This window comes from Bombina bombina, chromosome 5 (assembly GCF_027579735.1).
Source record: "Bombina bombina isolate aBomBom1 chromosome 5, aBomBom1.pri, whole genome shotgun sequence".
Lineage (NCBI taxonomy): Eukaryota > Metazoa > Chordata > Amphibia > Anura > Bombinatoridae > Bombina > Bombina bombina.
This window is the reverse complement of record NC_069503.1, coordinates 898784228-898797879: the sequence shown is the minus strand read 5'-3', so window position 1 is coordinate 898797879 and position 13652 is coordinate 898784228. Positions and strand designations below refer to the sequence as shown.

General features: G+C 41.9%; 1 protein-coding gene across 2 annotated transcripts in view; it reads left to right on the top strand.

Moving 5' to 3' along the window:
* Positions 1–13276, top strand: part of PLAG1 (PLAG1 zinc finger) — a 262732-nt gene extending 249456 nt beyond the window's left edge. Inside the window, exons 3-4 of one of the 2 annotated variants that reach the window (XM_053715052.1) lie at positions 10790–11147; positions 11792–13276. In XM_053715052.1, coding sequence (XP_053571027.1) covers positions 10906–11147; positions 11792–13043 — 1494 coding nt within the window. In that variant the 5' untranslated portion in view covers positions 10790–10905 and the 3' untranslated portion in view covers positions 13044–13276. The remainder of the gene's footprint in view (positions 1–10789; positions 11148–11791) is intronic. The other variant, XM_053715053.1, reaches the window with a different exon arrangement.
* Positions 13277–13652: the final 376 nt, after the last annotated feature.

Sequence of the window (13652 nt, the reverse complement as noted above, 5' to 3'; positions counted from 1 at the left end):
CTTCTTTTTTTTGTATTATGGATCAAGAGGCTGTTCAGGATGTTACCTGTAGCTTATGTTCTGATGCCCAGGTGGAACCCCCAGTACCTTTTTGTTCTTCATTTATCTAAAGAACTTTAGCTTATATTAATAGATTTTTTGACCCTGAGCCATCATTAGCTTAGGCGGATGCTGTTCAGGAGCTTCCTGTTTCAGATGTGCCGCAGCTTTCTCCTCAAGCGTCCCAATCCTATTTATCTGCACATGCAGTGCCCTGCGTTTCCTCTCATGCTCCGTCTGGAGTTACTTTACAAGATATTGCTGTCCAGGTATCTGAGGCGCTGTCTGCTTTTCCCATGCTGTAAGGAAAATGCAAAAGGAAATTTAAAGGAACAGTTAGTAGGGTTTCTGATACTGAGAAGGCTAATCAAAGTATTTCCTCTCAGAAGTCAGAGGATGAAGATTTCTCGGGTGCATCTGAGTGTGAAATTTCGGATTCAGGCAGAATATTTCCTTTTACTGATGCTGAAGTTGTGTCCTTCAGATTTAAGCTGGAACACCTCTGCTTGTTACTCAAGGAGGTTTTGGTTACCTTAGATGACTCCGATACTACTATCGTTGTGAACCCTAAGAAGTCTAGTAAGCTGAACAAGTATTTTGATGATCCCTCTGCGGTGGAGGTATTTCCTGTTCCAGATCGTGCTTCTGAGATTATTACATAAGAATGAGAGAGATCTGATATTCCTTTCTCCAACATAGGTGTGTCCGGTCCACGGCGTCATCCTTACTTGTGGGATATTCTCTTCCCCAACAGGAAATGGCAAAGAGCCCAGCAAAGCTGGTCACATGATCCCTCCTAGGCTCCGCCTACCCCAGTCATTCTCTTTGCCGTTGTACAGGCAACATCTCCACGGAGATGGCTTAGAGTTTTTTAGTGTTTAACTGTAGTTTTTATTATTCAATCAAGAGTTTGTTATTTTAAAATAGTGCTGGTATGTACTATTTACTCTGAAACAGAAAAGAGATGAAGATTTCTGTTTGTAAGAGGAAAATGATTTTAGCAACCGTTACTAAAATCCATGGCTGTTCCACACAGGACTGTTGAGAGGAATTAACTTCAGTTGGGGGAACAGTGAGCAGTCTTTTGCTGCTTGAGGTATGACACATTCTAACAAGACGATGTAATGCTGGAAGCTGTCATTTTCCCTATGGGATCCGGTAAGCCATGTTTATTCAGCAAGTAAATAAGGGCTTCACAAGGGCTTATTAAGACTGTAGACTTTTTCTGGGCTAAATCGATTCATATATTACACATATTTAGCCTTGAGGAATCATTTAATCTGGGTATTTTGATAAAATAATATCGGCAGGCACTGTTTTAGACACCTTATTCTTTAGGGGCTTTCCCTAATCATAGGCAGAGCCTCATTTTCGCGCCGGTATTGCGCACTTGTTTTTGAGAGGCATGACATGCAGTCGCATGTGTGAGGAGCTCTGATACATAGAAAAGACTTTCTGAAGGCATCATTTGGTATCGTATTCCCCTTTGGGCTTGGTTGGGTCTCAGCAAAGCAGATACCAGGGACTGTAAAGGGGTTAAAGTTTAAACGGCTCCGGTTCCGTTATTTTAAGGGTTAAAGCTTCCAAATTTGGTGTGCAATACTTTTAAGGCTTTAAGACACTGTGGTGAAATTTTGGTGAATTTTGAACAATTCCTTCATACTTTTTCGCAATTGCAGTAATAAAGTGTGTTCAGTTTAAAATTTAAAGTGACAGTAACGGTTTTATTTTAAAACGTTTTTTGTACTTTGTTATCAAGTTTATGCCTGTTTAACATGTCTGAACTACCAGATAGACTGTGTTCTGAATGTGGGGAAGCCAGGGTTCCTTCTCATTTAAATAAATGTGATTTATGTGACACTGAAAATGATGCCCAAGATGATTCCTCAAGTGAGGGGAGTAAGCATGGTACTGCATCATTCCCTCCTTCGTCTACACGAGTCTTGCCCACTCAGGAGGCCCCTAGTACATCTAGCGCGCCAATACTCCTTACTATGCAACAATTAACGGCTGTAATGGATAATTCTATCAAAAACATTTTAGCCAAAATGCCCACTTATCAGCGTAAGCGCGACTGCTCTGTTTTAGATACTGAAGAGCATGAGGACGCTGATGATAATGGTTCTGAAATGCCCCTACACCAGTCTGAGGGGGCCAGGGAGGTTTTGTCTGAGGGAGAAATTTCAGATTCAGGGAAAATTTCTCAACAAGCTGAACCCGATGTGATTACATTTAAATTTAAGTTGGAACATCTCCGCGCTCTGCTTAAGGAGGTATTATCCACTCTGGATGATTGTGAGAATTTGATCATTCCAGAGAAACTATGTAAAATGGACAAGTTCCTAGAGGTCCCGGGGCTCCCAGAAGCTTTTCCTATACCCAAGCGGGTGGCGGACATTGTAAATAAAGAATGGGAAAGGCCCGGTATACCTTTCGTCCCTCCCCCCATATTTAAAAAATTGTTTCCTATGGTCGACCCCAGAAAGGACTTATGGCAGACAGTCCCCAAGGTCGAGGGAGCGGTTTCTACTTTAAACAAACGCACCACTATACCCATAGAAGATAGTTGTGCTTTCAAAGATCCTATGGATAAAAAATTAGAAGGTTTGCTTAAAAAGATGTTTGTTCAGCAAGGTTACCTTCTACAACCAATTTCATGCATTGTCCCTGTCACTACAGCCGCGTGTTTCTGGTTCGATGAACTAGTTAAGGCGATCGATAGTGATTCTCCTCCTTATGAGGATATTATGGACAGAATCCGTGCTCTCAAATTGGCTAATTCTTTCACCCTAGACGCCACTTTGCAATTGGCTAGGTTAGCGGCGAAAAATTCTGGGTTTGCTATTGTGGCGCGCAGAGCGCTTTGGTTGAAATCTTGGTCAGCGGATGCGTCTTCCAAGAACAAACTACTTAACATTCCTTTCAAGGGGAAAACGCTGTTTGGCCCTGACTTGAAAGAGATTATCTCTGATATCACTGGGGGTAAGGGCCACGCCCTTCCTCAGGATAGGTCTTTCAAGGCCAAAAATAAACCTAATTTTCGTCCCTTTCGTAGAAACGGACCAGCCCCAAGTGCTACGTCCTCTAAACAAGAGGGTAATACTTCTCAAGCCAAGCCAGCCTGGAGACCAATGCAAGGCTGGAACAAGGGAAAGCAGGCCAAGAAACCTGCCACTGCTACCAAGACAGCATGAAATGTTGGCCCCCGATCCGGGACCGGATCTGGTGGGGGGCAGACTCTCTCTCTTCGCTCAGGCTTGGGCAAGAGATGTTCTGGATCCTTGGGCACTAGAAATAGTCTCCCAAGGTTATCTTCTGGAATTCAAGGGGCTTCCCCCAAGGGGGAGGTTCCACAGGTCTCAATTGTCTTCAGACCACATAAAAAGACAGGCATTCTTACATTGTGTAGAAGACCTGCTAAAAATGGGAGTGATTCATCCTGTTCCATTAGGAGAACAAGGGATGGGGTTCTACTCCAATCTGTTCATAGTTCCCAAAAAAGAGGGAACGTTCAGACCAATCTTAGATCTCAAGATCTTAAACAAGTTTCTCAAGGTTCCATCGTTCAAGATGGAAACCATTCGAACAATTCTTCCTTCCATCCAGGAAGGTCAATTCATGACCACGGTGGATTTAAAGGATGCGTATCTACATATTCCTATCCACAAGGAACATCATCGGTTCCTAAGGTTCGCATTCCTGGACAAGCATTACCAGTTCGTGGCGCTTCCCTTCGGATTAGCCACTGCTCCAAGGATTTTCACAAAGGTACTAGGGTCCCTTCTAGCGGTGCTAAGACCAAGGGGCATTGCAGTAGTACCTTACTTGGACGACATTCTGATTCAAGCGTCGTCCCTTCCTCAAGCAAAGGCTCACACGGACATAGTCCTGGCCTTTCTCAGATCTCACGGATGGAAAGTGAACGTGGAAAAGAGTTCTCTATCTCCGTCGACAAGGGTTCCCTTCTTGGGAACAATTATAGACTCCTTAGAAATGAGGATTTTTCTGACAGAGGCCAGAAAAACAAAACTTCTAAACTCTTGTCGGACACTTCATTCCGTTCCTCTTCCTTCCATAGCGCAGTGCATGGAAGTAATAGGTTTGATGGTAGCGGCAATGGACATAGTTCCTTTTGCGCGCATTCATCTAAGACCATTACAACTGTGCATGCTCAGTCAGTGGAATGGGGACTATACAGACTTGTCTCCGAAGATACAAGTAAATCAGAGGACCAGAGACTCACTCCGTTGGTGGCTGTCCCTGGACAACCTGTCACAAGGGATGACCTTCCGCAGACCAGAGTGGGTCATTGTCACGACCGACGCCAGTCTGATGGGCTGGGGCGCGGTCTGGGGATCCCTGAAAGCTCAGGGTCTTTGGTCTCGGGAAGAATCTCTTCTACCGATAAATATTCTGGAACTGAGAGCGATATTCAATGCTCTCAAGGCTTGGCCTCAGCTAGCGAAGGCCAAGTTCATACGGTTTCAATCAGACAACATGACGACTGTTGCGTACATCAACCATCAGGGGGGAACAAGGAGTTCCCTGGCGATGGAAGAAGTGACCAAAATCATTCAATGGGCGGAGACTCGCTCCTGCCACCTGTCTGCAATCCACATCCCAGGAGTGGAAAATTGGGAAGCGGATTTTCTGAGTCGTCAGACATTGCATCCGGGGGAGTGGGAACTCCATCCGGAAATCTTTGCCCAAATCACTCTACTGTGGGGCATTCCAGACATGGATCTGATGGCCTCTCGTCAGAACTTCAAGGTTCCTTGCTACGGGTCCAGATCCAGGGATCCCAAGGCGACTCTAGTAGATGCACTAGTAGCACCTTGGACCTTCAAACTAGCTTATGTATTCCCGCCGTTTCCTCTCATCCCCAGGCTGGTAGCCAGGATCCATCAGGAGAGGGCGTCGGTGATCTTGATAGCTCCTGCGTGGCCACGCAGGACTTGGTATGCAGATCTGGTGAATATGTCATCGGCTCCACCGTGGAAGCTACCTTTGAGACGAGACCTTCTTGTTCAAGGTCCGTTCGAACATCCGAATCTGGTCTCACTCCAGCTGACTGCTTGGAGATTGAACGCTTGATTTTATCAAAACGAGGGTTCTCAGATTCTGTTATTGTTACTCTTGTTCAGGCCAGAAAGCCTGTAACTAGAGAAATTTACCACAAAATATGGAAAAAATATATCTGTTGGTGTGAATCTAAAGGATTCCCCTGGGACAAGGTAAAGATTCCTAAGATTCTATCTTTTCTCCAAGAAGGATTGGAGAAAGGGTTATCTGCAAGTTCCTTGAAGGGACAGATTTCTGCCTTGTCTGTGTTACTTCACAAAAAGCTGGCAGCTGTGCCAGATGTTCAAGCCTTTGTTCAGGCTCTGGTTAGAATCAAGCCTGTTTACAAACCTTTGACTCCTCCTTGGAGTCTCAACTTAGTTCTTTCAGTTCTTCAGGGGGTTCCGTTTGAACCCTTACATTCCGTTGATATTAAGTTATTATCTTGGAAAGTTTTGTTTTTGGTTGCAATTTCTTCTGCTAGAAGAGTTTCAGAATTATCTGCTCTGCAGTGTTCTCCTCCTTATCTGGTGTTCCATGCAGATAAGGTGGTTTTACGTACTAAACCTGGTTTTCTTCCAAAAGTTGTTTCTAACAAAAACATTAACCAGGAGATAGTCGTGCCTTCTTTGTGTCCGAAACCTGTTTCGAAGAAGGAACGTTTGTTGCACAATTTGGATGTTGTTCGCGCTCTAAAATTCTATTTAGATGCTACAAAGGATTTTAGACAAACATCTTCCTTGTTTGTTGTTTATTCTGGTAAAAGGAGAGGTCAAAAAGCAACTTCTACCTCTCTCTCTTTTTGGATTAAAAGCATCATCAGATTGGCTTACGAGACTGCCGGACGGCAGCCTCCTGAAAGAATCACAGCTCATTCCACTAGGGCTGTGGCTTCCACATGGGCCTTCAAGAACGAGGCTTCTGTTGATCAGATATGTAGGGCAGCGACTTGGTCTTCACTGCACACTTTTACCAAATTTTACAAGTTTGATACTTTTGCTTCTTCTGAGGCTGTTTTTGGGAGAAAGGTTTTGCAAGCCGTGGTGCCTTCCATTTAGGTGACCTGATTTGCTCCCTCCCTTCATCCGTGTCCTAAAGCTTTGGTATTGGTTCCCACAAGTAAGGATGACGCCGTGGACCGGACACACCTATGTTGGAGAAAACAGAATTTATGTTTACCTGATAAATTACTTTCTCCAACGGTGTGTCCGGTCCACGGCCCGCCCTGGTTTTTTAATCAGGTCTGATAATTTATTTTCTTTAACTACAGTCACCACGGTATCATATGGTTTCTCCTATGCAATTATTCCTCCTTAACGTCGGTCGAATGACTGGGGTAGGCGGAGCCTAGGAGGGATCATGTGACCAGCTTTGCTGGGCTCTTTGCCATTTCCTGTTGGGGAAGAGAATATCCCACAAGTAAGGATGACGCCGTGGACCGGACACACCGTTGGAGAAAGTAATTTATCAGGTAAACATAAATTCTGTTTTTTCTCCATCTCTAATTTTTAAGAAGATGTTTCCTATAGCTAACTCTATTAAAGAATCATTGCAAACGGTTCCTAAGGTGGAAGGAACTATTTCAATTTTGGCTAAGAGAACTACTATTCCCATAGAGGATAGTTGTTCTTTTAAGGATCCAATGGATAAGAAATTGGAGGATTATTAAAGAAAATGTATGTTCACCAAGATCTTCAATGCAGCCTGCGGTGTGTATTGCTACTGTTACCAGTGCGGCAGCTTATTGGTTTTAATGCCTTGTCTGATTCTATTCAGACTGATACTCTTCTTGAGGAAATCCAGGACAGGATTAAGACTCCTAAATTAGCCAATTCTTTTATTGCTGATGCTTCCTTACAGGTTATTAAACTGGGTGGAAAAAATATATTTGAGGTTCTACCAGAGCCCTTTGGTTAAAATCCTGGTCTGAAATTAGTTATTGTTTATTAGCTATTCCCTACAAGGGTATGACCTTGTTTTTGCCTGGTTTGGCTGAAATTATTTCAAATATCACAGGTGGAAAGGGATCTTTTCTTCCTCAAGATAGAAAGAATAAGCAGAAAGGACGTCAGAGTAATTTTCGTAACTTGAGGTAAACCCTCCGCTTTCATACAGGGACAGTCCCAAGTCTTCCTGGAAGTCTGGTCAGTCTTGAAACAAGGGGAAACATTCTAAGAAGCCTGCGACTGACTCCAAGTCAGCATGAAGGGTCGGCCCCCGATCCAAGAATGGATCTAGTAGGGGGCAGGCTTTCTCAATTTGCTCTGGCTTGGATATGAGATGTCCCAGACCTGTGGGCCGTGGAAATTGTATCTCAGGGGTATAAGTTAGAATTCAAGACTTTTCCTCCCATTGGGAGGTTTCTTCTCTTAAGATTATCTGTAGACCAGATAAAGAGAGAGGCGTTCTTAAATTGTATCAAAGATCTTTTTGCCCTGGGAGTTATAGTTCCAGTTCCTCCGCAGGAACAAGGTCTGGGATTTTATTCAAATCTGTGTTTGGTTCCTAAAAAAGAGGGGACTTTCAGACCTATTTTAGACCTAAAGTGTTTAAACAAGTTCCTCAGAGTACCGTCCTTCAAGATGGAGACTATACATTCCATTCTTCATTTGGTTCAAGTATATGACAACCATAGACTTAAAGGATGCATACATTCATGTTCCCATTCACCGGGATCATCACAAGTTTCTAAGGTTTGCTTTCTTTAGACAATCATTTCCAGTTTGTGGCTCTTCCCTTCAGCCTTGCCACTGCTTCCAGAATTTTCTCTAGGTTCTGGGGGCTCTTTTGGCAGTGATCCGGTCTTGGGGCATTGCTGTTGCGCCTTATCTGGACGACATTCTGGTTCAGGCGCCGTCTTTTCAACAAGCAAACTCTTATACAGAGATCTTGTTGTCTTTTCTTCGCTTCCATGGTTGGGAGGTAAATTTGGGAAAGAGTTCTCTGATTCCAGCCACAAGAGTAGTGTTTTTAGGGACCATAACAGATTCCCTACTAATGAAGATATTTCTGACAGAGGTCAGAAAAACAAAGATCTTTTACTCTTGTCTTGTCCTTCAGTCCTCTCCTCGGCCATCAGTGGCTTTATGTATGGAGGTAATTGGTCTGATGGTAGCTTCCATGAACATCTTTCAGTTTGCTCGGTTCCATCTCGGACCTCTGCAGTTATGCATGTTAAGGCAATGGAACAGGGACTATGCGGATCTGTCTCCACAAATAGTTCTGGATCAGGCAACAAGGGACTCTCTCTTCTGTGGTTGTGGTCTCAGGAACACCTCTCCCAGGGAACTTGCTTTCGCAGACCTTCCTGGATGATCGTGACCACGGATGCCAGCCTTCTAGGTTGGGGAGCAATTTGGGGGTCATTGAAGACTCAGGGTCTTTGGACACGGGAGGAGTCGGTTCTCCCTATAAACATTCTAGAACTGACAGTGATTGTCAATGCTCTACTGGCCTGGCCTCAGTTAGCCTTAGCCTGGTTTAACTGGTTCCAGTCGGACACCTTAACTTCGGTGGCATACATCAACTACCAGGGGGGAACTCTGAGTTCTTTGGCCATGACAGAGGTGGCCCGAATAATTCAGTGGGCGGAGTCTCACAACTGTTGTCTCTCTGCGATCCACATCCCAGGAGTGGACAATTGGGAGGCAGATTTTCTGAGCCGTCAGACCTTTAATCCGGGGGAGTGGGAACACCATCCGAAAGTATTTTCCGGTTTAATCCTCAATTGGGGGCAGCTAGAGCTGGATCTCATGACTCCTCAGCAGAATGCCAAGCTTCTGAGGTACGGCTCGAGGTTGAGAAATCCACAGGCTTTATTGATGCTTTGGCGGTTCCTTGGAATTTCTGTCTAGCATACATATTTCTTCCGTCTCTCTCCTGCCAAGACTCATTGCTCAGATCAAGTAGGAGAGGGCGTCGGTGATTATCATAGCACCGGCGTGGCCTTGTAGAATCTGGTATGCAGATCTAGTGGAAATGTTATCTCTACCTCTGTGGAGACTCCCTCTGAGGAATGGACCTTCTGCTTCAGGGTCCTTTTCATCTAAATCTCATTTCTCTGAAGCTGACTGCTTGGAGATTGAACGCTTGATTTTATCTAAGCGTGGGTTTTCAGAGTCGGTCAATGAGACCATGATTCAGGCTCGTAAGCCTGTGACAAGAAAGATTTACTATAAGATATGGCATAAATATCTGTATTGGTGTGAATCCAGAGGCTACTCTTGGAGTAGAATCAGGATTTCCTAGTATTTTGTCTTTTCTCCAGGAGGGTCTGGAGAAGGGTTTGTGAGCTAGCACTCTGAAAGGTCAGATTTCCGCGTTTTCTATTTTGTTGCATAAGCGTTTGGTGGATGCGCCAGACGTGCAATCTTTTTGTTAGGCCTTGGTTAGGATTAAGCCTGTGTTTAAGCCTGTTACTCCTCCCTGGAGTCTTAACCTTGTTTTTAGAGTTTTACAGCGGGCTCTGTTTGAACCTATGCATTCCTTAGATATCAAGATATTATCTTGGAAGGTTTTGTTTCTTGTTGCTATTTCTTCTGCTAGGAGAGTTTCGGAACTCTTGGCTCTGCAGTTTGATTCTCCTTATCTTTTTCATTCTGATAAGGTGGTTTTACTTACTAAATTAGGTTTCCTACCAAAGGTTGTTTCAAACAAGAATATTAATCAGGAATTTGTGGCTCCTTCTTTGTGTCCTAATCCTTCTCCTAAGGAGCGTTTGTTGCACAACCTAGGTGCGTGCATTGAAGTACTATCTTCAGACGACTGAGGACTTTCGTCAGTCTTCTGCTTTGTTTGTTTGCTTTTTCTGGGAAGCGCAAGAGTCAGAAAGCTACCGCTACTTCTTTCTCTTTGGCTAAGGAGTATTATTCGTTTGGCTTATGAGACTGCTGGACAGCAACCTCCTGTGAGAATCACTGCTCATTCCACGAGGGCTGTTTCTTCTTCCTGGGCATTTAAAAATAAAGCTTCTGTGGAACAAATTTGCAAGGCTGCATCTTGGTGGTCTTTGCATACTTTTTCAAAGTTTTAGAAATGTGATACTTTTGCCTTAGCTGAGACTTCTTTTGGGAGAAGAGTTCTTCAAGCGGTGGTGCCTTCTGTTTAGGTCTACCTGTCTTGTCCCTCCCTTTATCATCTGTGTCCTCTAGCTTGGATATTGATTCCCACTAGTAATGATTCCGTGGACTCACCATATCTTAGGAAAGAAAACATAATTTATGCTTACCTGATAAATGTATTTATTTCCTGATATGGTTTGTCCACGGCCCACCCTTTATTTAAGACAGTTATTTTTTTCTAAAACCTCAGGCACCTCTACACTTTTGTGTTATCTTCTTTTTCCATTTTTCCTTCGGCTGAATGACTGGGGATTGTGGGTAAGGGAAGTGACATATAGCAGCTTTGCTGTAGTGCTCTTTGCCGCCTCCTCCTGCTGGCCAGGAGTGATATTCCCACTAGTAATTTATGATACTGTAGACTCACCATATCTGGAAAGAAATACATTTATCAGGTAAGCATAAGTTATGTTTTGTTTGATACCACCTTAAAAATCTTTTTAATAGCATTGCAAAATTATTTTGGCTGGTGCATTACATTATACTACGTGATTTTTATATATATTTTAGAAAACATTTTAGTATGATACACTGTTGCAACATAGTTATTTATTTTATTTTTCTTTTTCCAGTCCCCTTTTGATTTTTTTTCGACCACATGGAACTTGCGAAGCCACCTAAAGCTCTGTCACTTAGTGGAGTTGGGCAGTTGCCAAGTGTCCAACAAGAAGGCCTGGTATAGGCTGCGATGGCCACTGTCATTCCTGGTGAATTGTCAGAAGTAAGAGATACCCAGAAAGTCCCTTCAGGGAAGCGTAAGCGTGGGGAATCAAAACCAAGAAAAAACTTCCCTTGCCAACTGTGTGAAAAGGCATTTAACAGTGTTGAAAAATTAAAAGTTCATTCATACACTCACACAGGAGAGAGGCCATACAAGTGCACACAACAAGACTGCACCAAGGCCTTTGTTTCAAAATACAAATTATTAAGGTATTAAATGCTATCTTTCAGCTTCTGTTAACATTCTGCCCATGTAAAGCATATTTATATGCTGTTTGCAAATTGCCTCTCATATAAAAAAATAATGACTTGTAATCTTTCCTGTGCATTATGCTATATAAAACTATAAAATATATTAGGAATTCTGGTTATTAAAACTAACCAGGTATTTAAGTTATGTTTAAACTTCAAAATGTATTTTACGCTATTTTATTGCAGTATTGTATTTCTTAGATTGATCAAATTACCTTTGTTTAACATGTTCTTGGCTCCATTCTCTGATGTGAAATAGTTGCTGCAGTGATTTGTAAAAGTGTATTTTCTGTCAAAGTACCTTAGAAAGTGTGTTACGCAAAGGTTTCCCAACTGCAAAACTCAGTACCCACAAACAGGCCTGATTTTTAGGATGTCTGAAGTATGTCACAGGTGATTGTTGTTATCTAACCTGCTGTCATTCAAGGAAATCTTAAAACTCTGACTTATCAGGTCCTGAGAACTGCTATTGGGGAACCCTGTGTCTGGAGTATTTTTATTTAATAAAATAGTATGTGTATGGGTGTGTATATGTATATCATTTTTTTTTTATTTAAATCAAGATTATTTTATTAATGATATTATTATGTCTGTATTTAAAGGCATATGGCTACTCATTCTCCAGAGAAAACCCACAAGTGTAATTATTGTGAGAAAATGTTTCACCGCAAAGATCACCTGAAGAATCACCTCCATACACATGATCCCAATAAAGAAGCATTTAAGTGTGAAGAATGTGGAAAGAACTACAATACGAAACTTGGGTTTAAACGTCACTTGGCCTTGCATGCTGCAACAAGTGGTGATCTCACCTGTAAAGTATGCTTACAGACTTTTGAAAGCACAGTGGTGCTTTTGGAGCACCTAAAAACCCATGCAGGAAAATCTTCCAGTGGTGTTAAGGAGAAAAAACACCAATGTGAGCATTGTGATCGGCGGTTTTATACACGCAAAGATGTCCGCAGACACATGGTGGTGCACACTGGAAGAAAAGACTTCCTTTGTCAATATTGTGCACAGCGGTTTGGCCGTAAGGATCATCTAACTCGTCATATGAAGAAAAGTCATAATCAAGAACTGTTGAAAGTCAAAACTGAACCCATGGATCTCTTGGATCACTTTACCTGCAGTGTTCCAATTAAAGATGAGCTGCTTCCTGTGATGTCATTATCTTCCAATGAGCTGACATCAAAGCCATTCACAAACAGTTTGCAGTTGAACCTCTACAATACACAAATTCAGTCCATGCAGAGTTCAACATCTACACACCAAATGGTCGCTCCAGTGTTGTCTTTGGGTATGACATGCCCTATAGATATGGATCAAATCCATCCCTCTCACCAGCTTTCTATAAAATATCCACTCAATCCTACCTCATATACAATTTCTATGCCTGAAAAAGAACAGCAATTAAAAGGAGAAATTGAAAGTTATCTAATGGAATTGCAAAGTGGCATGCCAACCTCTTCTCAAGATTCTCCATCTTCATCATCAAAATTAGGCTTGGATCCTCACGTAGGGCCACTTGATGATGGCACTGATGGAGTATCTCTATCAAAAAGCTCTGTTTCTATTAGTGAACCTCTTAATTCATCAATAGACTTTAATCAATTGTTCAACTTTATACCAGCCAATGGCCCTCCTTACAATACTCCTGTATCGGTTGGTAGTTTAGGAATGGGGTATTCCCAAGAAGAGGCCCATTCTTCAATGACACAGCACCCACTACATTCACAGGATCCTCAAGACCCTAACAATCTGTGTTTTGGTTCTCTACATTCATTATCCTCAGCTTTTACAAGCAGTCTAAACACAACCACAACGTTGCCACGATTTCATCAAGCTTTCCAATAGAATTTGCTAAGCTGATTGCAATAGGTATTTTAATCATTGTGCCAATGAAAAAAACTTTGAAACACCTCTAATATATAGAATAGCAGTTTTGTTAAGCCAGTACAAATTTTAGCTTTTCAAGTTTTACAATTGTATTTCTTAATTGTTTACTTTAGGGTAAGAGTCTCATTGCTACTTTTAATTGTTTAGGTTTTTTTTCACTGCCAGCTATTTGTGTTAAAAATGATAGTAATTGCAACCGATTAAATCTAATTTTTAAAATACTTTAGAAAAGGAATCTATTGCAATATCAGATTTCAATTTAAATCAGTAAGTTTTTTTCCCTCTAAAGCAATAGAGTTTAATGTTAAAATCTTAATGATTTATTAGTAACCAGGTTGCTGAAGATTAAAACATAGTATATGTATATTAAATGTGTGTGTGTATATATATATATATATATATATATATATATATATATATATATATATATATATTGTTTCCATGCTAATTGGAAATGCATTTTGCAGAATATTAACAGTCCTGTTTGCCAAGCTTTATATTATTGGCCCATGTTAAAGATATTAAATATTATATAGGAATATTAATTAAGAAAATTTGGTGGCACTC